This window comes from Vidua macroura, chromosome 10 (assembly GCF_024509145.1).
Source record: "Vidua macroura isolate BioBank_ID:100142 chromosome 10, ASM2450914v1, whole genome shotgun sequence".
Lineage (NCBI taxonomy): Eukaryota > Metazoa > Chordata > Aves > Passeriformes > Viduidae > Vidua > Vidua macroura.
Genome location: NC_071580.1, coordinates 9,616,300 through 9,640,270, shown reverse-complemented (window position 1 = coordinate 9,640,270; position 23,971 = coordinate 9,616,300). Strand labels below are relative to the sequence as shown.

At 47.4% G+C, this 23,971-nt stretch overlaps 1 protein-coding gene and 1 long non-coding RNA gene across 10 annotated transcripts in view; both read left to right on the top strand.

Annotated features, from left to right (window-relative positions):
* Window positions 1-8,313, top strand: part of ARMC9 (armadillo repeat containing 9) — a 57,269-nt gene extending 48,956 nt beyond the window's left edge. For 2 of the 9 annotated variants that reach the window (XR_008438524.1, XR_008438521.1), the window contains 4 exons: window positions 246-378; window positions 3,799-3,968; window positions 4,300-4,411; window positions 7,266-8,313. Coding sequence is in view for 4 of the 9 variants with exons in the window: in XM_053985842.1 (XP_053841817.1) it covers window positions 246-378; window positions 3,799-3,968; window positions 7,266-7,288 (326 nt within the window). In the remaining 5 variants the exon portion in view is untranslated. Of the gene's footprint in view, window positions 1-245; window positions 379-3,798; window positions 3,969-4,299; window positions 4,412-5,085; window positions 5,130-5,735; window positions 5,881-7,265 lie in introns of those variants that run through there. The other 7 variants (XM_053985842.1, XM_053985838.1, XR_008438522.1 and 4 more) reach the window with 6 other exon arrangements.
* Window positions 8,314-18,654: 10,341 nt separating this feature from the next.
* LOC128811909 (uncharacterized) lies at window positions 18,655-19,177 on the top strand. Its single transcript, XR_008438526.1, has 2 exons — window positions 18,655-18,934; window positions 19,029-19,177. It is a non-coding gene; the product is annotated as an uncharacterized LOC128811909 (long non-coding RNA).
* Window positions 19,178-23,971: the final 4,794 nt, after the last annotated feature.

Below are 23,971 nucleotides of genomic sequence, written 5' to 3'. Positions count from 1 at the left end.
CATACTCCTATCCCATTGCAAGTGCACAGTGTAGCCAGTTTTATTTTCCAGCTGCAAAGGACTTTAAATTATCACACTTGCAGCTGTTTTGCTCAGGTGATGAGCCCTAATACACTCTGCCACACAAACTCAGTAGCCTGCCAAAACCTCAAAGTTTCCTTCATACAGCAGAACTGTGACTTGATTGTATTTCTAATAAAACTGTAGGGAGACAACTCCTCACTGAACTTTGTTTCCTTTTTAAGCAGCAGTTGAAATGAAGTCATCTGAAGTATTTGCATCAGGCCATAGAATGGACCAACACATCCCAGCTGGTGATACCTTATCTTCTCAATCTGCTGACTTCACTGAGGACAAAGTAAATGGTCAATCACACAGGTATGATCTATCCAGAGGATACCTAAAATTGTGAGAGGAGTCTGACAGGATTTTCCAGCTAATTCCATGCTGCTGTAAAGACAATCTGTGAAGTTACTTGATGTGTGATGCAGTCCAGCCTGAGACAGCTGTGGTGGTGCTCGCCAAACAAAATACCCTTTGCTGTGCCAGAGGCAGCTGTTCAATTTCTAAGCATCTGGTTCAGAATGAGAGAAGTCTCAAGCAAGACATTATTAATGAACTTCACATGTATGCTCAACGCAGCCTTCTGAAAATAAAATTTCCTGATTGCTTCCTTAGATGACTCAACACTAGCCCATGAAAATCATTTATTGGTAAAGAAATAGGTAGGACTGTGGGAACAGGATGGGAATTAACATGCAGAAGGAAGAAAAATGAAACATTTAAGTGGGTTAAGAGTGCTTAAAGATGCTGAGTTGCTAGCACTGCTGACCAGAGTCCTTAATTTATCCACTAGATGAGTATAGCAAAGGAGGCAAAGTTACGAGATCACCCAGCAATGGATTTCAACTCTTCCTTGAAATTATTCCTGTGAAATGAAAAGTCTTGCTCTCCTTACCCTGCTTATCCTGTTCACCTTAAGCCCTCTGTGAAGCCTTTGTCATGTGTTCAACTGTGATGTTATATCCTGGATGAGAACTAGGAATTAATTAGCAATTGGACTAAGGTCTACCAAAGTTTTCAGGGCCTGCATGTGTCCTTCAGACATTAACAGCTTTTTCCTACAGCTAATTAGATTGGGCCAAGTTTTAAACAGTGTAGACAAATTTTAAAAGCAAATATGTTCCAGAACTAAAACACAGAATGGGTGGAGATGTGTTAAAGGAAAACTTTTATAAGCTCTTTATGCACCTGATTTTTCAGAAGTGCTTGGTTATTTGTGTCAATTACAGCTCTAGAACTTCTGAAAGATTCTGTGTCTGGAACTTTGTTTCCTTCATGCCTACAGATGCCAGTGTGTGGTTTTGGGTTTTTTGTGGGGTTGGTGTGGCTTTGGTTGTTTGGTTGGGTTTTTTTTCCCCAGCTGTACTGTTTCCATGGTGAGATCTGAGAAATTATACATTGTCAACAAATTGTCACTGGTTTCAGCTGAAGTGCTTAGCAGTCATACCTCTTGGCCAGCATTACTGGTTTTATTTCTGTTGTCTGTTGTAACAGTAGCTAAGTACATAACAGAAATACAAATAGACCATACAAATTTATAGCCAAATTGTTTGCTTTGTGATGGAGATAGGGATATTATCTTTCAGGCTTTGCTTCCAGGAAGCAAGTCAAATTGGCAGCATCTTGTCCCCCGCCTTAGTGAGATGCTTTGCTTCTCTACGTAACGTATTACTTAAAAGGTGTGTTCCCAGTAATTTTTAGTATTTGTTCACAAACATGTGTCTAAATCTCAAGATGGAATTTATAGAAGTGAAGGCAAGGTGCAGTATCCTGCAGAGGAAGATCATATCTTTTCACCCTGTGTTTCCTCAGCATGCATGCAGTAATTTGGATTTCCAAATGCAGCCTTGAGTTACAGATACAGGAATGCAGCCATTCGCAGTCAAAGAGAGCACAGGGTTTTCTGTGTCAAGGGTCTTTTGTTAATATGTTGGTGTTGCAATACCTAGACCTGCCTTTTCATTCTTTCACTCCTGGATGCAGACTATAATTTGTTTGCAAAACAAACAGGACTAATAAATCACTGCTTTGCTCATAGTTTTGTCCACTGTAAGAACTGTCTCCTTCCTAGAGGCAAATAACTATTTGGCAAATACCAAGACCTTCCTAGAAGAGGTATGTATGAGAAAAGGAGGGCTAAGTTGGGCTGTGGAAGTGGTCACTTCTCTTTCCCCTCTTCCTTAGCAGTATAAATTGAGAACTTAACTGAACAGAGATGAGAGAAAGGTAGCAAAATAAATTGGAGAGAAGAATGAGAGCTTAGTAGTGACATTTCTGCTACAGCTGTTTTATTTCCACAGGAACAAATGATTGTTCCAACTGATGCTAGGTCAGACTGAGTTAAATGACAAAATAAGCAATAACAATGACACTGCTATATGGAAATAAAGATGTTTAAATATCTCTGTGGTCCACGCCTTGAGGTTTTATCTAGCCAGTCTTATTTTTTGGTGTTGTTTTACCAATCTGTTTCTGCTGCCATCTGCCACCTCCTCCTTTGAAGCTGAGACAAGTATTAACACTTGTAATAGTCATAGGTAGAAGGCTGCAGAGATGGTTCTTAGCAGAGCAATTAGCACATCTCTGCCCTTAACATTTAGCATATACATATGCAAAGTACAGACAATAATGCTGTTTAAAATACAAAAGGAACACTTGCTCAAATTTCCCTGCAAGGTGAAGCAGGGCCTTGGAAGGGCTAATCAGTACTGACGTAGCAGCATTCCCGGGGGAGGAGGGGAGATTAAATATCTTGAAAATCCTCCTAATCACCCCTTCTGATGATCACAAAGGATTCTTTTGATGGAGCTAATAACACGGGAACTTTCTATTTGAATCACCGATTTTTTTATGGCACCTATTTTTTCGATGTTCTGCCTTTGGTTCTTTTATTTCCCTTTTTAAATACGAAGTTTTCATGTAGCTGTTACTTCAGTTTAGCCTTTTCTCCTTTTAAGAGAAAATCGACTCAGTAGTGCAAACATTAATTTAGATTCAAAATTATTTTAGAGACTTGCTATTTCCTGGTAGCCTCCATTTTTGTAACTGGGGAGAACCATATTTATGCTGGGGGCAAGGAAGGACAGTGTATCCTCACACAGTTACTGGCTAAATTTTAAAGAATGGTATTTTTGCAGACTATGAATAGCAGCAGCTGCTTTATGTTCTCAGTGTGAGCAAGGAACCTATGTGTTTAGGGAATTTATTTTAGAGATGCCATCACAGCTTTTTGCTCTCTTGACAAAGCCTTCAGGGAATTCTACAAATCATATCCCAGACAGGAGCCAGGGAGGCTGCCTATGTCTGCCAAGATTGACCTATACCTGGAAAAAACTGTGGTGTCTGTGCCCTAAAAGGATGTGTTCCTGTGCTGTAGCATATCTGTCTATTTTTTCCACCCCAGAACGAGTCACTGGATGTGATAAACACAACAGAAAACAAGCTAAAGGTCAGTTACTGGTTTGCAGGGAATTTAACTGGCCCTGTTCACTGCTGTTGTGCAGAGTGAGGTTTGGGTAGGATGGACAGGTGGATAGAGCCAGGCTGGAGGCTGTGCAGTGAGCACAGGCCCAGGCAGTGCCTGTGGTGCCATGTTCCTTTCCATTTGCAGCCTCCCTGCGGTTTGAGCACCCGCCAGGCTGTCACAGCACGTACTGCAGGTTTCACTTGGTTGCAGATTTACTATGCATACATATTTCTCCATGCATTGCTAACCCTTTCCCTCTCCTGCTCCAGTGAGTTTGCCCAAGCCTTCACCAGCAAACCTAAGATCCCTCGCACTCCTGACGGGCAGAGCAGCAGCCCTAGAAAGGGAAAGGTCCCAGGCATTGCCCCCCAGTTCTCTCAGTCTGGACCCCAACAATCAAGGCATCCAAGCTCCGCAGGATCTACAAGGAGTCGACAGAGTAAGTGGAAAATGTCATCGTTCTGTGTGTCATTCCTTGGGTGGGAAAGGAGGGAGCATTGTAGAAACTCTTCAGGAATTAAGTGGTAGGCTGCAAATGTGCCAGGAGTATATGACATTGTACTTGTCATCTGCAGGATGTACAACCATGTAATTATATCCTGCTGAGCACTGCTCCTATTTCCAGGCTGTCATGTGAGCAGTTAAAAGACATGCTTTGTCCTGTCTCTGGGTGGAGAAAGTGACCCAAATTCTCAAAAGTTTTCGGGGAAGCTTATGAGTCTCAGATTAGACCTTCCCTAGATGTCATCAGAGTTTTTCCTTTTCTTTAGACATTTGTTCATCCCACTGTGTAACTTGAAGTCGGATCCCTGGGTGTGTCTACACTGCAGCTGGATGTAGAGCACATGTCAGGCAGCTCAGGAGATGGCTCAGGGCAGCTTGGTAAGCAGAGAGCCAAGCACAGTGTGCTGCTTATGGCAGTCTCCTTTCTGCTGGAGACTGGTACTCAAGTACCACGTGGCCATGCTGTGGCCTGCAAAAGTTTATAAAAAGTACTTCATCTGTGGGGGGTTCAGAAGAGAGGGTGGCTTTGACTTGAAGATGGAGGAAGATGATGGACACTTGCTTTGAGCCAGGCAACACAAGCTCAATACAGAGGAAAAATTTATCTTGGATGCCCACGCATCAGTAAACACATGTGGTGTGTCAGCTGTGGAGTTTTTTGGGGTGGAGGGGGAAGAAAGGTGCGTTCTTCAGTAACGAACAAACTTTTTCCCAGGCATGTGGATAGGAACAGCTGGATTCAAATAAAACTCTGTGTCCATCATCAGTGAAAATGGCAGGAGCATGACATCATAACAAGTTTAGTGATGATTATTTGATCACAATGCAACATTAGCTCTATTCTTTAGCTGTAACTGTAACCTTGAAGCATTTAACAAAAGCACAGTAAGTCAATACCTTCCCAAGAAACTCGAAATGTGTATATATCATTAGCTACTCATTACAGATACAGGAAATTAAATGAAGATAATTTAAATAACCCAGTAAACCAGTAACAGAGCTGGAAAGAGCATTCTGAGCCTCCTGTGTTGCTCATTCATTGTTCCACACAGTTGCATGTGCAGAGAAGTGGTATGGCTTCATTCAGGGAGTACAGGTGAGGCACTGGAAGGGAATGTTCTTGGTGGCGAAAGGAGGTTTTGACCCAGAGGCTCCTTGCTTCAACACTCCTGTGCTGAGGTAATGCAGCTCTTTCAGCTTTACCTTTGCTGCATGTGCCCCAAGTTTTACCTCTGACATCAGTGCTCTCTGTTTCCTGTAACAGCAGTACTGTTCTGCCCTGACTGGAATTGGTGTTAACACCCAAGAGTCTGTCCCTGGTTCCTGTTTCGGTTTGTTTCCAAAAGCATTGGCCCATTGAAAAGAAGCCCTAGTGAAGGAAGGAAAAGTACAGAGTGTGTGTGTGTGTGTGTGTGTGCACAAAATCTTCTGCATGTTGTAGTTTCTCCAGGGCAGCTTTACACTCCTGGGGAGAGTGTCCTAGGAAAGATGTGACAGACCAGTGTTGCTTTCAGGAGGCTCTGGAGCAAGATCCTTTTCCAGTGGCACAGTGTTAAATGTATTTTATTTTTAAATTGCTCTGAAGTAGATCACTTGGGGTTCTCTGTGGATTCAGTATATGTGATCTGTTAGTCCAGATACTTGAGCTCTTCTAACTTTTATTGTTTTATTTGTTTTACACTATACCTCTTCTCTTTGCTAGGAACGTATGCTGAACGTATAACAGGCATCCCAACTTGCTGTGTGTCCATTTACCATTTCTCCCAGTTTTTTGCTTGGGATTCCAGGTTATCATTTTCTATCTGTCCACATGTGCCATGAGACAGTGTCAGCAATTAAATGTTAACTTCTTCCTGCTAAAAATAGCAAATAAATTATTTTGTAAACAACAACTAATCTTCCACTCATGCTGTGTACGTGTATCCAGCCTCGTTGTCTGCTGTCACAGAGCACCAATTAGTTCTTGTCCATCCTGCAGGGACTTCCACACAGGTGTTTATAGGTGGGAAGAGTTACATGAAGGTTGTAAGGAACAGATTTTTAAAGGGCTAAAAAGGGTTTTTATGCTGAAACTTGAGGTTCTCAAAGGTAATTCTCAGCTGTTACTTAAAGATGCAGGGAAGAGTTCTTAAGCAAGTGAGCCCCTAATGTTTCCCTAGTAAAGCTCTGTGCTTACTGCTCCTTTAATTTCCTAGTTGACTCATCTGCAGGTCAAAAATGGTATCAGATGCACAGATACCAGCAATCAGTAGATTCCAGCAGTTGCTGCCTCCCATTTGCCTGCTGCATAGGTATGTAGGATTTTACATATCAAGAGACTGTTCCAGTGGAAGACTAATTTGTGGATTTCTTAATATTTCTGGACAAATGCAAGTTTTTATAGCTGATGGACACGATGAGAAAAAGATGACTTTCTGATTTTACTTGCTGTATTCACTTATTTTAGAGGCACAATTTTAGCTTGATTTTAGTATTTATTACAGGTGTATTTTCTGGAAACAAGTTGATTTTATGTAAACCTGCCTGAACTAGCTGGACTACTCCTCTTGGAGCATAGAGTGTGTGGAATGCTTGAGGAATGCAGAGGAAGCCCAGGTACTTAGTGCAGCTACAGGCCTGGGGCCAGAGTCCTGCCCAAGATGCAGCCCCTGCTGTTAACTGAACTCCAGAGCAAAAGCAAACTCCTCCAAATAAAATCAGCCATGCTGGGATCCTCTGTGATTTCCACTTCCAAGCTGGCACATGGATGACACTGGCAGCATGGATGAAACACAGAATTCCACAGGGAGTATAGGCACCTCCAAATTTAGACCTTTTCAACTGTGTTCCATGTGGACATGGTTTTGTGGTTTACTCCACTCTGATCCTTATTCTGTCTGTTCCAGGCAACTCTGCATGGGTGTACTGAAGCTGTTTGCAGTGTACCAAGTTCTAAGGCACATTGCAGCTAGGGCAGTACAGAAATCTCTACCAGAAGAATGGGGAATGTTTTTTGTCGGGAGTGCAACTGGGCCCTGGTGATGCCCTTTCAGTTCTTTCAATATCCCCTGAGAAGGGATTGCCATAAATGCATTCTGCAGGTTTGAGTTGCAGCATCACGAGTTAAAGTGCCTTTCTGCATGTTTTTTGAGATGTTTGTGTGTCCCTGTACAAGTGTTGCCCTCGGGCAGCTCCTGTCTTGTAATAAATCCTGCTTTGAGCTGACAGACCCTTTCTCGATGTTTTTCTGCAGGCAGCCAGTCCTACAGGAAGTGAGAACAGTTCCTTTCCTCGAGAATCACCTGTCACATTGTTGAAGGACAGAGCCAGCTTCCTGTAATGAGCTTTACTGGCAACTTGCAGAGGAGAGTGAGGTTGTTGACACTGCAGGCCTTGCACAGGGATTCGGGATTATCTGATGGGATGTGTCTGTGGGCTCTAAAACTGGCTAAGACAAGGGCCTTGTTATTAGAATTCGAGGTCTCAGCAGCAGCCCAGGACTGACATGGGAGATGGATATTTTCTGATAGTTTACTCTAAAGTGACATTGCCACCTTGAGAAGAAACTCTTGCTCTCTGCCTTCTGTGTCAGTGTAAATGGCATTGGAAACAGAATGGCTCAGCCCAGAAGTTTTACCAAGAAACTATATTTTTACTTATTGCTTGCTGAAGCAGCCTGCCAATTGCTTTTTTAAAAATTTTGCCTGTGTGACTGGTTTGGGAGGTATCTGTGTTCAAAGGATCTGCCTGAAGAGGGACAGTGTCTGCCACATGTGCAGAGCCTTCCAGCCCGGAGCAGTCCTGTGTGGGGTGAGATCTGCATGGCCTCCAGACCCTGAAGAGGAGGTATTTTATCAACTTCTGGTTGACCTGTAGCAGATGAAAAATACTGTTACAGTGCCCAAGGCACCATCCATGCTCGCCTCTGAGGTCTTTATCTGCAGCAATTACTCCTAATCCTTCTTTCTGCATTTTTTTTGTTAATTCTACTGTTTAACATTTGTGGAATGAAAAATCTCTTTTTTTTTTTCCCCTGGAATGAAGAGTTTTGCTTCTTCATTCATAGAAGAAACCATGAGAATGTGAACAGATCAGAAGCAACTTTCTCTTTACATGTAACTGTGCTCCATCTTCTTTGGTGTTTGTTGTTTCTTTTATGCTCTTCACTTCAGAGCAATGAGTGTTTATGTCTTTATGGAATTTGTGCTGGTCTTTAGTGCATGTGAAGTGCTGGCTAGGCAAGAGATATCAGGAATCCTTCCACAGAATAAAAAGCAGCAGTTCTGCCAGTGAATTACAAAGCTAGTGCTGTTTTTTGTTCTTTCTCTCAACAGTAACAGTGACCTGGAAACACTGAAGTCTTCACTGAGGGCTGGCTTTTCAGTAACACCCCTTCATGTGGCAGCTGCTAGGACACATAAATGCAGTTTACATTGGAACTTGGCTGCTGCTGAGGCAGAGATGTACAAAAAGCAAACAGTGTATTTGCCACAGTGAGACTTCAGAAACAAATGCTTGAATGAGTATGAAAACAGAGAAGCTAAGGCTTTGGTTTTGGAGAGCAAACAAGTGGAACACAGCCTGAAAGGTAAAGCATCTTCTATAGTGACACTGCCTTCCCCTAAAGTAAAGAGTTGTAAAGCCATTTCCATAGAGCCAGAAGAAAGCTTTGTGCTTCTGACAAGACATTGAATTGGGCCTCGTGCTCTGTGCTGGCAACTCAAGAACCAAGGCCACTGATGTCTTTGCTTCATACCCACTGAGATCAGTGATGCTGTGTCAAATGTTTGCAGAAAGGGCTCCCACACACAAGTTCAGGAAACCCCTTTGGATAGACTTTAACTCAGAACGGGGTGTTTTGTAAGAGAAGACCTCCTGTAGCTTAAAATCCAGTCAATTCATGTGGAAGCTACAATTTACTACTCAGTAACACCGACCTAACACCAAGCTGCCAGAGTATGGGTGTTGCTTTAGCTCCCAAACTACACGGGACATGAAGTGACTACAGACACTTGCTAGCCTCTGTCACACAGATCCCCATGCCAGACAAAGGAGTCAGAGAAAATCTCTGACTTGTGCTTAGAATAATCTGCCTCCTCTCAGAGCTGATAAACACAACTAATGGGAAAATGTCCTCTGGTTCACAAAAAGGCAGTAATGGAAAACAGCCATAAAAGTTCACCTCGTGGCTTTCCAGGGTAGGCAGAATTTCCTCTGAAATTCTGTTTTTTTTCCAGCACTGTAGCATCAACAACCAAGTTGTGAACGAAGTGCTAAGCAGTTCATTTGCATACATGAATAGCATAGAATGCTCCAGTAGCTGAGTTTTCTTTATCTTACAGCAGTGCTGTGTTTCATGTTGGATCTATGCTATGTTCATGCTAGATCTGATTGTGTAAAATGGAGAGCAGCTTTTGAAAAGTGTTGAGAGTAGACTAATTTATTTTTTGCGGGGAGTGGGGTGGGGAACAACAACCCCAAAACCTCACTGATTTTATGAGTTGAGGTAAAACTTCACTGCCCCTTGCCAGACCCCCCAAGGTGGTTGGTAGGTGTGGCATCTGCTCCAGCAGATCAAGATTCATGAAAACCAAAATGCATCTTGCTGATTTGGACTGAAAGGAACAAACTGAAGAGTGTGTGGTTGTGTGTTTCTTGCTCAGGCCTGTTGCAATGCAGAACTCTATATTTTCCCATGTTCTCTTAGCTGTGTGAGTATGGAGTTTGAAGTCCAAGACTATTTTTATATTAATGCATGAGAATCTTAATTTTCCAAATAATGAGAGAAACTATGGATGTGCTTAGAAATAAGTTATCAGCTGAACAGTAATTTGAGAGACTGAGGAAGTAACATGTCCTCCTTTCCTCTGTCTCCACAAAAAAAGCCCCTGTGATCGCAGTCAGAAGATTTGAAGCTAATGAAAAAGGTCAATTCTGCCTTTGTTCATAGAACTCTACTCTTTGGAGTGGAAAGGTCCCTGAATGGAGGTCAGTAGCACACACATAGCAAATTCAGCACCTCACTCTGAAAAGTTCATGGGTGTCTTTTGCTTGTGCCAGGAAGAGGCAGCTGTTAGATTCAACACCCTCCTGGGGAACTCTTAACAGGAGCAGTGGAAATTGCTGCCGCGGTGGGAGAGGTGTGATTGCACTTAGAGTGGCTGTAATTTCTTTCACAAAGAGCAAATAAAATTATTGCAAAGGACACACGGATCTGCAAGGAAAGTTTTTCCGGGACCAAAGTCTAAGTGGTGCTACTGTGCCTTTTGGATGCAACTACTGTATATTCAATGTAATTTTGTTTATGCAGAGTGTTATTTGAGACTGTAAGTCTATTGAAGTTTGTATAGAGGGCTCATTCTGTACAACTGCTTTAATATTATCTTTCCATGACTAGATAAAAATGCTCCTAAAGGGTTTTTTTTCCCTTCTTTCTCTTTTTGATATATTTGGTTTGGGGGTCATGCAACTTTTTTGTATGCATTTCTTTACATTTCGCTCCAGTTTATTATTGACAAATTCTGTCCCTAACAGTTTTTATCTCCAAATGAAAAACACAGCTCCCTTCAGTTCAGCCTGGCCTGCCTCTGCAGAGGTGATGGTGTTTACTCAGAATTGTTGCAAAGCAGGCATGAACCACTCATTGTTTGTGGTCTCACATGAGGAGAGCCCAGGCATGTGGGATGCCACCAGCGACACTGGGTTGCTATCAGAGATATTATTTGCTGTGCAATTTAAGTGTGTTAGAAAAGACAACCAAGGAAGTTCTCTGGAGGGAAAATATTGCTGTGGTGGGGAGGGACAGTGGTTGCTTGGTTTGGCTTTGAGTTGTCCCTTTAAACAAAGTTTCACTAATCTTTATAAATCATGGCACTGCAGAAATAAGGAGCTCTGCATGGTGTTCATGCACATCTTGGCGTGGTGGTAGCCAAAAAGCAAACGCACTGCCTTCCTTGCAGGTGTTGAAGTGTATCCAGACTTACTGTGTAGCTAGGGGCTTGAATTGATCTTTGAGATAGAACTTCCTGGCAGTTTGGACCATCTTCACGCTTGCAGTCGGACTGAATATTGGAGCAAGCACTTTCCTGGGAGGGGAAATGTGGGAGAGTGGGGGGGTGCTCCTTGCTTGAATCTAAGGAAGGAGTGTGTGAGCCCTGGCAGGCACCCCAGACACCTCCTGTGCTGTGTGGGCCCCTGAGCTCGAGGAGGTGTGTGGGCATGGCAGAGGATATATATAATTATAGCCTTGCAAACCTCCACTGATCCTGTGGGAACCCTGTGCCAAAATACCTCTGTGACTGAGCCACGTGGACTTCTCTGGGCTAGGCTGCACTTTCCCAATGTATTCATAGAAATTGTGAAAGGAGGGAGACTCTTGAGAGTTTATTGACAGGTGAGAAATAGCAAGATGTTTCAAGACAAACGAAACAGACTAAGACCAGACTGTTCTGGCCAAGCTATGGCAACCTGCTGCTAATGGATTTGAAAAAGAAACCGACTTCTGGGTGCAGAGCACAGAACATCATCCTACTGTGTTATCAGACCAGTAATTCTGTAGCCTGACATCTTGTCAGGAGATGGAATCCCATATTTCAAAGCAGGTTTCCTCCCAGCTCCAGGCTGCTTTCTGCCCTGCAGTGACATTGTATTCAGTAACAGCATCATGATCCAAATTTCCACTTTTTGAGGACCTGAAGCTGTCCAAACAACAGGCTCAGTGGCGCACCCTAGGACATCTAATAACTTTCTGGAACATGTCCTCCTTTTCGTACAAGTTATGTCAGCAGGCCTTGGCATATGGTCCAATTTTCCAAGAAACTAGGGCAGTAATTGATGGCAGTGAAAGTGAGAATGCTTCACATAAGCAGTAAGAAATCTTATTTCATTAAAGTTGTCACCTGAATAACCTTAATGTTTTGTTCTTATCTTCTTCAAGTATGGGAAATGCTATTCTGATATAATTTAAGGCAACAGATTTGGGAATGTCAGTTATTTTGTTTACTCTGCATGCTAGTGACCTACGACTGCTTTTAATTTCAAAAATAGTTTTCAATATGCCTTGCTGGCTTTCATCTTAAAATAATTTGAAAGTGTTACTTCATTTTAATTTTTTTCTTTTAATAATGCTAAGAGCTAATTCTTCTGAGCAACCAAATAAACAGGACAAATAAAAAGTAGCAGACACCTGAAACAATAAGGTTTATTCTGTAGATGTTTAAGGTGCTTTTTATATTGGGCTGTAACTCACAGCTACAAATGCTGCAGCCATTTGACAATCAGACCACCTGCAGAGGGTTTTTAGGAGTTCAAGGACACCTCCTTCTACTCATCTCAAGGAAAAAATCTGGCCTTTGTAGATCCAGATTTGGTTCTCCTCCTCTGAAAAGTGAAAAAGTTGAGCTGGAGTGAGGATGGGATGAAAGTGCTGGAAATAGCAGCTGTGTGCCAAGTGATAGAGTTCCTCATTTGGGCTGCCGTGTGCCGGTCTGTGTCCGAGAGCCCTTGCCTGGATCCGGCTGACTGTTGGCAGAGGTTGAATCCTTCCTGAGAACAAATCACTTTATTGTTTGTGCCTGCTCATGCACTGCCTTTTGGGAGTGTGGTTCATGTTGTTGCAAGAAGCAGAACCATTAGCACCAAATGAATTCTTTGTCAAGCAGCACAGTCTCCCTGAAATTTTTCCTGTTTTCTCCAGCAGCCTTCCCCCAGGATCAAATTTGCAGTATTGTAGGGGACTGGCTCCTGGTAAGCAGATGACTTTTTTTTGTTAATTCTGCAGATTGTGGCCTACCATGATTTTCCATGAAACTGGCTCCTTTCTATTTCTTCCTCATCCAAGTGAACAGCTGGGCAATGAAATGTGGCAGTCTGGGACTTGAGGAAAACAGTTCTGTTTCGATTAAGCCCCTTCCACCCTCAAGGCCTGTGGAAACTGGGCTATTTGAAACAGCCAGAATTTCCATCCTGACTAACTGTACCAAAAGCTCCATGCCAGCATTGCAGAAAGGTGGGTGTGAGCCACTGTGAACTTCTACAAATCTCAGACCGTGCTGGGGCTCCTAAGGTTCTCTGAAACCACATTTACAGCAACTAAAGCAGTGTCAGCAATTGTGTCACTGCTCAAGTCACCCAGAAATGGCAGCAGTGAGAACCAATTTCATCTCGAGTGATTTGGCTCCTGGGTCATGCCCATGAACAGGGCACAGACCAAGGATTCGTAACATAAAAACCAATCCAGGTGATCTGACACCTTTCTGGTGACAGTAACACATTTGTATCTGGAAAGCCCAGTCTGAAAAAGATACATCCTTGCTCTACATCTCATTGTTTCATTATTTGTTCCTAGTGAGATGGAAATATCTCCTGTGTTTCAACCCAGTCCAGCTTCCCCCAAGCAGCTCTGAGGAGGCAGCTACTTTTCTACAAGCACTTGCTCCTTGCTGGCAGCAGGGGATTGTTTAAACTCTTGCACAAAGCTGGTAAGTTTTGTTCAGGTGCCTAAAATAAGTTTCAGAGGGAACCTCAGTACATTCAGTACATTCATAAACCTCAGTACATTCATAAAAATCTGTCCCTTTATCCTGCAGCAGTGGCCTCTCTGAAGAGCGTCCTTGTACTTTCCTGCCTCCTGCTTCCTTCCCTCTCTCTAACTTTTTGTTTTGTTTGGAGTGGGGGGTTACCTTATTTTTTCCTGCAATGGGAATTATTCCATGGAACTGGATCATGTTCATGCATTACAGAGGCAAAGGAGGCTTTGAAAGATGCTTGTCCCAAGCTGGAATTCTGTGAAAAATGGCTGGGTGTTTGGTGCTTGCTGGTTGTAACCCCTTTTGTCTGTACCACAGCCTCTTCCTGCAAACAGACCTGATCCCAAAAAGATCCCAGATTAGGGTCTCTGGTATTAGCAGGAATTCCCTTCCTTTTGTACCCGGGCTGATTACAATCTCTCATTACCTTTACCTTCTAACGTCAGTACTTTATGCAAAGCTATTTCCTAGTAAGAAAAGTTCAGGGCAACTCAGCCCTGAAGTGTTACCTGTCCAGAGGTGAGACCTCTGGTCTTCCTTAGACACCCCTCAAACCATTTCTGGCAGTAGGAACGGGACAGTGTGATGACAGATGAGCTGGCATATTTTGCTTCTTTCTCCCAACACAGACAGTTGTCCTGGGCAGAGAAGTAAACTCTCACGCTGCCTTATCTTCTGCAGAGCTGACTGGTCCTGCAGCTTGGCACAGGTTCTGGTGTGACCCACGTGCTGCCTTGAATTAATTTTCTCTGGGCTATGAGTGTGGTTTGTACTGGGAATACCCTGTCCTTGCTAGAAAATCAGCTCCTGGGGAAATACGTTCTTGCTTAGGCATGTGGGAGATGATGCATGTGGGGTGCTATCAGCCCAGCCTTTGGGGTGTGTGGTGAGTTAACCCTGGGGGGCAGCTCAGCTCCACACAGCCCTCATCTGCTCCCCCCTTCCCAGAACGATGGGGGACACAAGCAGAAGGGCAAAAGTAAGAAAATCTGTGGATTGAGATAAAGATAATTCAATAGGTACAGCAAAAGCTGTGTGCACCAGCAAAGCAAAATAAGGAATTCATTTCTGCTTCCCACGGGCAGGTAGGTGTTCGGCCATTCCTGGGAAAGCCAGAACAGTTACTCCATCATGCATAACTCTTATTTGGGAAGACAGACATTGTAACTCCTTCTTTCTCGCAATTTTTATTGCTGAGCACTTTGGCACACGGTCTGGGCTATCCCTTTGATCAGCTGGGGTCTGTGCTCTGTCTCCTCCCATTGTCTTGTGCACCCCCAGCCTGCTCACTGGTGGGACAGTGTGGGAAACAGAGCTGGCCTTGTGCTGTGTAAGCAACAGCTAAAACACCCCTGCCTTATCAGCTCTGTTTTGGTCCCAGATCCAAAACACAGCATGACAGCAGCTACTAGAGAGAAAATGAGCTCTGTCCTGGCCCCAGCCAGGGCAGGTGGGTCTTCTTGTTGTGTTTTGCATGGCACTGGCCACAGCATGCGAGGAGTGGAAGCACAGTACAACTCAGGAGAGGAAAAAGCTTGTCTGAGCCCAGCTGGGCACCAGAAGAACTGTGTGGGTGGCAGCAGGGGCTGGTGTGGAGCTGGCACCCAGTTTCTGGACACCAGTTAGACCAGTTAGAGAGTAGAAACTGTGGGTTTTCCTGAACACTTTTGGGGAGATCTGAGAGGATGTGGCACACAACCCTGAAAGGAGACTCTTGGTCATCTGCTCTGCCTCCAGGGAGTTGCTGGCAGGGGCCTTTAAACCCCCAGTTGAACAGCATGGAAGAAATCAATACTGCACTGGGAGCTGGTGCTAGCTTTTCACCACTTCAGGAAAGGTTCATGCTACTGCAGCAGCTCTTCCAAGTCAGGCTGTCACTGCCTGTTGCAGGCTCCTTTTCAGTCCTGTGGATGAGGATATCACTTTTTTAATCACGAAGAGCTTTTCTTCTGTGTCTCATCATGAACTGATGCAATAGATCTGTAACTGCCCCAAATGGCTGCTGTTTGCCTGGCAGCAGCACCAAATGTGCCTTTGTAGCACCAAATCAACAAGGCAGCTGCATTTCAGCCTGGATTATTATTTAGAGCCATTTGTATTCAGGATTCTCTTAGAGCAGCTCAAACCTGGAGTTTGACCTGCGTTCAGGTGTGTATATACCAAGTAGTTTGTATTAAGCTTAACCATGGAGAAGGTCATACAATAGGCTTAGTGCAGGAAAGGCTGAATCAATATGAAATTGAGGTAGTTCCTGTAAAGATTCCGGAATGGAAAGTTTACCACCACCACCATCACCACCACCACCACACCTACTTTCAGAACTTGCACATCACAAAGAAGTTGAGGAATACCTTTGTGGTGGGTGTTTGTCTCAAATGCAAATGTAATAGTTTTAAAGTGTCTCTTTGTTTTAACTCCTTCAAGCAAGACGGGGCTTTGCAGCTGCCTCAGGGGAGATTCGGAGATTGCAAGAGAAAAGCAGGGAGATATGGGGATTCCCCCTGAGCCTCGATGGAGTGTGGGCAGCAGGGCTGGGAGGCTGCTGGGGACCAGCACCCCAAAAAGGTAGAGGGTGAGCTTTAGGAAGGGTCCTATTTTAATCCTTATTGTTTAATTGGAGGGTCCCATTTCTTGTTGGTAGGAGTGATTCTTATGATCCCTTAGTGCTGTCTCCTGCGTTCTTGCAGCAAAGTGAAATTATTTAGGCAGGGTGAGGGTGCAAGAACTGCTCTGTGCATAGGAAGGGTGCAGCTGGGGGAACAGCAGCAGTGTTGTCCTTACGCTGCTGAGATTGCCTGGAGACTTAAAATGTCAACATGATCAGTACTAGCTTCTTCTTATTTTCTTTTCCAGGCACAGTTTGAAGCTCATGTGCATGACCCTGAGGGTGAGAAATAGATGGTGTTTGTCTGGACGACCACATGTCTCCCCCACTGGTGTGGTTCAGGAGGGAAGCTCCTACATACTATTAACATCACAAAGTGAAGTTGAAACAGTTTTGATTCTGCTTCTACATAAACTTAGCCCATGCTCTGCCCACATCAGCTAAAAGCTGTTACGTGGGATCTGACTTTTCCTCCACATCCACTGAACGTGCAACCCACACCAAAGGCAAAGATTGGGGTTGTGCACGCCCAGCCCAGGTTTTCTTTTGCTCTGCCACCCCTAGTTAATGGGGTGCAAAGTACCAGTGCTACACATTTCCTCATGCACTGTTCCTTTTGCTCTAAGCCTGAATATTACTTTTTCCTGTTGCATTGTTTTTCGGAGGCAGCATCTGGCCAGGTTTCTGTTGCATTAGTGAGTTTGCTGGTATTGGGTTTTACTCAAACAATGTGTTCTGCCACAAAGGAGCAGGTTGGAGCAGGTTAGAGCTGTCCAGCCTGGCCGTGCAGGAACCAGTGACGAATAAAGCTCCATAAATACGTTATTCTGCCTCTCCCCTTCCTCCACACAAATATCAATTGCTTTTCCAGATTATTGAGAAAAGAATCTCTGTGTTTCCTGGGTGTGAAATGCGTTGGTTCTCCCTTTGCAAGCAGTGGAGATAATGTTGCTGGCAGAGCTATGGCTTGGCCCGAGGCTCTGCCGCTGGATGGGTGATCCCAAGGCCAGCAGGAGCAGTGGAGATATTTGTGTCAGCCCTGTGAGCAGATTGCTCACTGGGACCCATCCGGGATTCATGACCAGCCCAAAACAGAGCTGCCTGCAGGGGCAGGGGTCCCCTCCTTCCCTGCTGACCCCAGCACACAGTGCCCTGCAGGGCTTGGGTGTAGGAAATGCTCACTGGCCCTTCCTCCACTTCAGCAACACTAGGCCTGGGAAATGAGGTCCCTCTGGGCTCCAAGAATCGCAGGGCTTTGTACATATTTTTAAGCCTCATCCATGAATTGTCCCCCGTGGCTGCCACCACCCTCCTTCAGCATCATAATATCTGGCACAGCTACCACTGCCCGGAAAGCTGGGTCTTGTCCTCCCCACACACTCCTTGGGCTGTGCTAAGGGTTTCATAGGATCCATCTCCCTCCTCCTTAACAAAACCAGGTAATGTTGGAAGGATAACTGAGGAGAGCAGGAGTGGAAAGGGTTTCTGCAGCCTGATGCAGCAGCACTTGCTCTCTGCCCTAAGGCAGTTTGAGTCTGTGGGCTGTGCTCACCACAGCATTGTGCAGTATCTGGTGACAAGACACGTCCTTTCCCTGGGGCAGCTGCTGCTGGTGTCCACACACACGCGGCTTCACCCCACACAGCCAGGAGTGCAGTTTCCAGGTGACCTTTCACAGGTTAAGCACAGCTTGCAAAACCTCATGCCTCTTTCCAGGCTTATAAAACTGACTCATTTGTTGTGGTGGTTTCATTTGCAGTTTAATTTCAGGAGCTGAAGAGGGACTTCACTGCTACCGAAACCTGGCGAGTGCCCAGAGGGGAGGGTGGCTGTGATGCACATCTCAGCCCTTCAGCTACCACATTCCTCCCACCAAGATTTTGAGATTTCCCTTCTCTGGCCCTACTTGTGGAAGAGGACAAACAAACCCTCCAAGGAGAAATGCCTGGGCAAGAGCAGAGGTTTGTCAGGCAGTCAGTTGCAAACTCCTGGTGGAGATTCCCCTTGAGCCTGTTCAGCTGCCTCTTGCAGTGTAGCACAGTCAGGGTTGTAGGTTTTTCCCATTAACCCTGTTCCCAAGCCCAGAGCTGAGCTTGGTGCAAGTTCAAATGCTCTACAGGTGTAAATCAGCACAGCTTCAGCTACACTGGTGACCCTGCCACGCTGCCCACGGAGTGAGGGTGAGGCCCCTTTGTCCCCTTTGTCCAGCCTGTGCTGAGAGCTGTGGTAATGGTGATCTCCCTGGACAGACAGAGGAATCTGTTTTGTCAGGTATTTTGGGCATTCTGGAAAACTGAGCAGAAAATGACAGGTGAAAAACACAGCAAGAGGCAGGAAGGAAAGAGGCAGAAGATTCTCCTGCAGTCTCATGCCCGAAGGTTGGTGCACATTCCCACTGTGTCACCCAGGGTCACAAGAGTTCACCTTGCTCTTTTGTGTCCCCTGAGGCATGCGCACCTTGCTGGAGAGGCCCTGACAGCTGAAAAGCCCTCATATTAGGCTGTGACAGGTTGGTAAGGCTCCTTTTGGGGTACACCTGAGCACCACCCTCCCCTACAACTCCATGCATGGACTTTTCCCAGGTTCCAGCACTTCACCCCTGGCCATTAGACACAAGACTCTGGGGATGGCCAGCACGTCCCCTTGCACAAGCAGGGCCCAGTGCAGTGCAGGGGTTGGTACTGCCCTGCAGTATGGCTCCAGCCCGCTCTCTGCACAGCCCCAGCCCTGAGAAAGTGCAAGTGGCTTTTCCAGCAGCTCCTCTGATGGAGGATTCTGCAAAGTTTTCAGGTGAGGGGGTGGTTTGGATGGGGGTGCCCATGCCCCTGCTGGTTTGGGAGCTGGGCAACAGAGAAGCCCCTTCTCCGGCCCCATCCCTGCACAGACAGAGCCCCGCTGTTGGTCAGAGGAAGTTTGGTGAAGGCAGAAAGGAGGAAAAGATTCCTGACAGGTTTCATCTGTCCAAGCCAAGAATGGTCACATTAGAAGCTTGTAAACCTTTTTCTTCTCAAATACATCTATTTATTTTTTTAACTGCTGGCCGTTGCTCAAAGCGACCCGGTCTGTGTGTCCATCCCATTCAGTCGAGCTCTTGCCTGTGCCTCACCCGGCCCCGATTACTCCGGGAAGCTCTTTGGCTTCCCGGCCATGAAAGCCGCTCTCTCAGGGAGGGCGTGGATGTCTCCCCTTGGCCAGGAGCCTGTGCCGGCAGCGGGCGCTGGGGGGGGGCTCGGCCCGGCGCTGGAAGACTGGGACAGTGTTCGGGGCCGAGGGCTGCTGAAAGGGCTCAGTGTGCGCCGAGCGTGAGTCAGCCGGGCCGGAGGGCAGCTGGGAGCCGGCGGGGAGAGCAGCGGAGAGCTGCCGCAGGAGGGGCCGGCTTCCCAGGGAAAGGTGGCGACATGGATCTTATTAGCCTGGAGTGGAGGCAGAAGGGCCCGAGCAAGGAGGGAGGCTGAAGGAGGTTTCCAGGGCTGGAGAGATTTGAGGGAGCCTTGCATCACACCTGGGTGTCTGCGAGGGGTCAGGGATGGGAACGGGAAAGGGGCAGTGGAGGCTGGGTCTGTCTGCACCCATCACTGGACTTTCACGTGACTTTGAGTGTCAAACAAAGCCTGGGGAAGGGCTGGGAAAGCCCTGAAAAGATCCATGTGGTCCTTGAGATACGGAGCTGTCTTGTGTCACATTTTGGTGTCCTGAGCACTGGCTTGCAGGGCTGGGGCTCCATCCTGGCTCGTGTAAAACATCCCTGGAGCTGCTGGTTTTCTTTGGCTCAGTTTGGCTGTGCACTTCCCGTTCTGGCTGACACACACCCAGGCGGCTGCCGGGCTGTGCCAGCACCTTACACATCCCCAGCATCAACTCCTGGGCCCCAGGGATATCACCTGCCGTGGCAGAGCCAGGAGGTGGCTTGTCACTTCCTGGAGCAGGCAACAGTGCTCATAGCTCTGGGCAGTCCCAAAGGGAGAGTGGCTTCCTGGTGGTCCCAGTTAGGACCTCTGTGCCTGGCTGCATGTGAGATGAGAAGCAGGGAGGGATTTCTGGTTTAGATTAGATGTAAGCATGTATGGGAAGATCTGGTTTTATCTCAAAAGCAAACAGCTCTGCACATGGTGGTGCTACCACCCAGAGAGGTCCCCCATGATGTATCTGAGGATTAGGCATGTGCTACTGTCTTCCAGAGGTATCATGTGCTCATGTAAGGCACCAGCAAGAGAAGAGTAGAGGCCCCTTGGGGTTCAGCTTGCCCCTGTCCTGGAGCCCACATCTGCTGGGGAGAGCAGGAGGGGACCACTGGTGCAGAGAGTGTGCAGAAGGCCCTTGCAGTGGTGTTGATGAGGAGATGCATCCTGAAGGGATATGCTAAATGGGGATTTAGCTGACTGGACTGTGAGGGAGTTGAACTTTGATGAAAAGTCAGACTTAGATATTTCCCTTTAGCACAAATAGCCATGGCCCAAAAAGAGAGTGAGTAAATGGCAGATGATGGCTCTGGGCAGCCTGGCCACATCCCTGTGTCTCCAGACCTGCAAAAACCACCCCAGAGGCTGGGAATAATCCTATCAACTTGCTGGCTGACATTTCAGGGCTAGTTCACCCACCAGACCTCTGGTTTGTTGATCTGTGGAGCCCTGTTGCTGAACTCTGCAGCCACATGCTTGGTGTTGGCACCATGAGCTGCTTCTGCCAGGGAATGTCCCTGCCACCTCGCTCCAAGGACTGATGGGCTTTCCATCCTGCTCCTTCCATGATGCCCAATTCTCTATCCTTCCCAACCTCTCTCTAGTGTTGGGCAGATCCTCAAAGCTTTGGCCCTGCAGGAATGACCTCTTAGGGTGGTGCATTTCTGTCCTGTTGTCACCAGTGACAGCGGGAGGATGACGGGAAAGTAAACCACAATGGGGAGCACAGTGTGATGATACAAATGGGCTGGAAAGACCCAGGAGAGCCATCAGTTTGTCCTCCACCCTGAGCAGGAGCTGGTTTCCTATGGTGAGGCAGGGATCAACCCAGCAGCGGTGTCTGGAGCCTCCCTGCACCAAGACACTGGAAATGCCAGAGCCACGTGAGAGTCGTCAGCCCGAGGGATGGCACGGGGCTGTGGCTGCGCCTGCTGTGAATCAGGGAAGGAGCTGGATCCATGCATTAACTCACTGGCCATCTCAGCTCACAGCATAGAATGACTTCACCGTCGGGTGAACATCCCACCATGGAAACTAAACCTCAGGAATGCGTCTGGGTGTGCCGACTCTCTTCTCCTCTCCAGAGGGCTCTCTTATGTCTCAGCTACTCCCAGGCTAGCAAATTGCTGTTGTCACCTCTCCCACCAGCTCCCTGAGCTGGTCTGGGGAGCAGTGCCCATGCAAGGGTCATCCCCTGTGCCCGGAGGGTGACTGCCCAGGGGTGGCACTGTGGGTGCTGCCCTCCCTCTGTGCGCATGCAGGGAGCTCTGCCATGGCTTCAGTCCAGTAGCCCCCGCCAAAGAGGGGAAGTCTGCACTCCACATGCCCTCCTTCTCCTTTTCTCCGTCTCTTGCTGGAGACAGATCCACCAGTGGCTGTAGCAGAGCCCAGGTTTTGGCGCCGAGCAGCAGCAGAGCGATGATTAATGCTGAGCAGAGCCACAGAGCCAGGGACGTCTGAGTTGTCTCTGCCTCTCTCCTAAACCAATTTGGCCAAAAAAGGCTAATGTGAGCATTTCTGCATCTGCCAGCCTAGGAGGGGGCTCGGCCAGAGCTCAGGGTCTCAGCAGGCATGTATGGGCTGTATGTTTTTCCACTTGGCCTGGAGAGGGGCCGTGGGCAGGCAGCCGCTGGGCTCAGGTGACTCCTGAGCCGTCCTTTCCATCTGACTCATGAGAGACGTCGCGAGTGCTCTCCTGCCCAACGGAAAACACGTCTCCTTGCAGCTCATGGCTTCTGGGCCCATGCCAGTCCCCAGGCAGCACAGCTTCCCAGGGCTGTGCTGGCACCTGGAGCCCAACTCTTCCCAGAATGGAGCTGGGAGAGAGGCTCCATGGGATGATGCCCAACCAGGGCTTTACCTTCAGGCTGTGCCCATAGCTGGCGTGGCAGAACGGTCAGGGTGGCAAGGGCTGGGCAGGACAGGCCCATGGTCCCTGCGATGGGCAGGAGCATCTCTACAGGCAGGGCTCCTGATTTCACTGCTGGCATCACATTGCTTTCTTAACACTCCTGATTTCCTCTTCTCCACCTCTTTGGAGGGTCCAGGATGGAAACGACCGTTCTTCAGCACCAGGACAGATCTTTCCCTTCCCAAGGCCAAGCGCCCCATCCTCCTTCCTTTCTGGGTTTGGGCAGCATGAGAGTGTCTCCCACCTCAAACCCCTCATTCACGTCCCCCATCTTATGTCCTCATGGGCTTGTTTTTTTCAGTGCCTGGATGCCATCCTACCATAGGTTATCAGGAAAAACCCAGACCCTGGGGCTTTCTGCACAAGGGAAACTGAGGCACACTGGGGTCAGCATCTCTTGCTGGGGCTTGTGGCTCACTGTGCCCAGCCTCAGGCTGTTTGCATCATGCCCCAGAGCCTGCCCTCTCTGTGCCCACTGCCCAAGCTGCAGCACTGGGCTCCCCCTGCTCCTCTGGGAAGGGAAATGTTTTCCCTTTCCCCTCCCATTCTGCTCGCCAGCAGCCAGTGAGTCCGGTTTCCCCTGCGCGCTGCCGCCAAGCGCCTCTGGAACCACTGGAAAATGCATAAAAGGCTGGGCAAGGCTGCGGTGAGGGTTACTCGCAGTCACAGCTGGATCCAGCTGCTGCTTTAAAGCAACAGCACAGCCACACAGGACTCCCCAGGACACCCCGGTGTCCCAGGGGTTCAAATCCCATGGGAAGAGAAGGCAGCATCCTCACTGTGCAGCAGCCATGAGGTTGGAGGGGGCCTTTTCACTGGGGAAAATGAGGAAGGGGAAGCCCAAGGACAGAAACCCTTGGGTGGGTCTGGACCTGGGATTTGCTCACCCAGGTTTGCAGAGTGCTTCCCCCTGCCCTGCTCCTGTGGTTCCTGGCACAATGACCAGGAGAACTTCCCTGCCAGCCCCAGCTGCATCCCACGGTTGGGTTTGCAAAGGGCAACAGCAGCTTGGGGACCCCAAAGCAACGGGGGCTGGCCTAGCCATTACCCTGCAAAGCAACTTACACTCCTCCCCTGTTTTTGGAAGAAATCATGCAAATCCCAGAGTGTTTGATTCCAGGCAGGACAGAGGGTGTGGCTTTCAGCTGTGGCTGAAAGGTGTTTCGGCAGCCCCCAGTGTTTCAGTGTGTGAAATGCCGAGGCCAATGGAGTGGGATGGAGCAGCTGGCTGTAGGAAGGCAGAAAACCTCCTCCTACATCCTGGGTGCCAGCATGGTCCTGCTCTAGCAGAGGTGCCGGGATGGAAACAGCCGCGGGGCACTGGGGTTAATGAGTAAAACAACTCACCCCACCTGGGGTCTGGTTTATGGCCGTTAGCATGGGCAAGCAGAGGGAGCTTTCTGTGGGGGTGGATGTCTTTCCCAAGGTCCCACGTCAGACTGGTCAGTCCGTGACGTCTGCTCTACCTTCCAAGACGCAGCAATAAATCAGGTTAATAATTAATCCCAACTGCCTGGGGAACCTTCCCTGGGATGAAGGCAGAGCCGGTCCCGCTCACAGCTCCCAGTATCCCACGTGAGAGCCGCAGTGATGGGCGAGTCTCACAGGGTTGCTCTTTACCACAGCATCATGAAAGGTGCTTAGAAAACAAACATGGAAGGAAAAAGGAACATTCCCTGTCCTATCACATCCAGGATGTTTGCTCCTGAGTGTGTGCAAAGTCTTGATGTGGTGCGA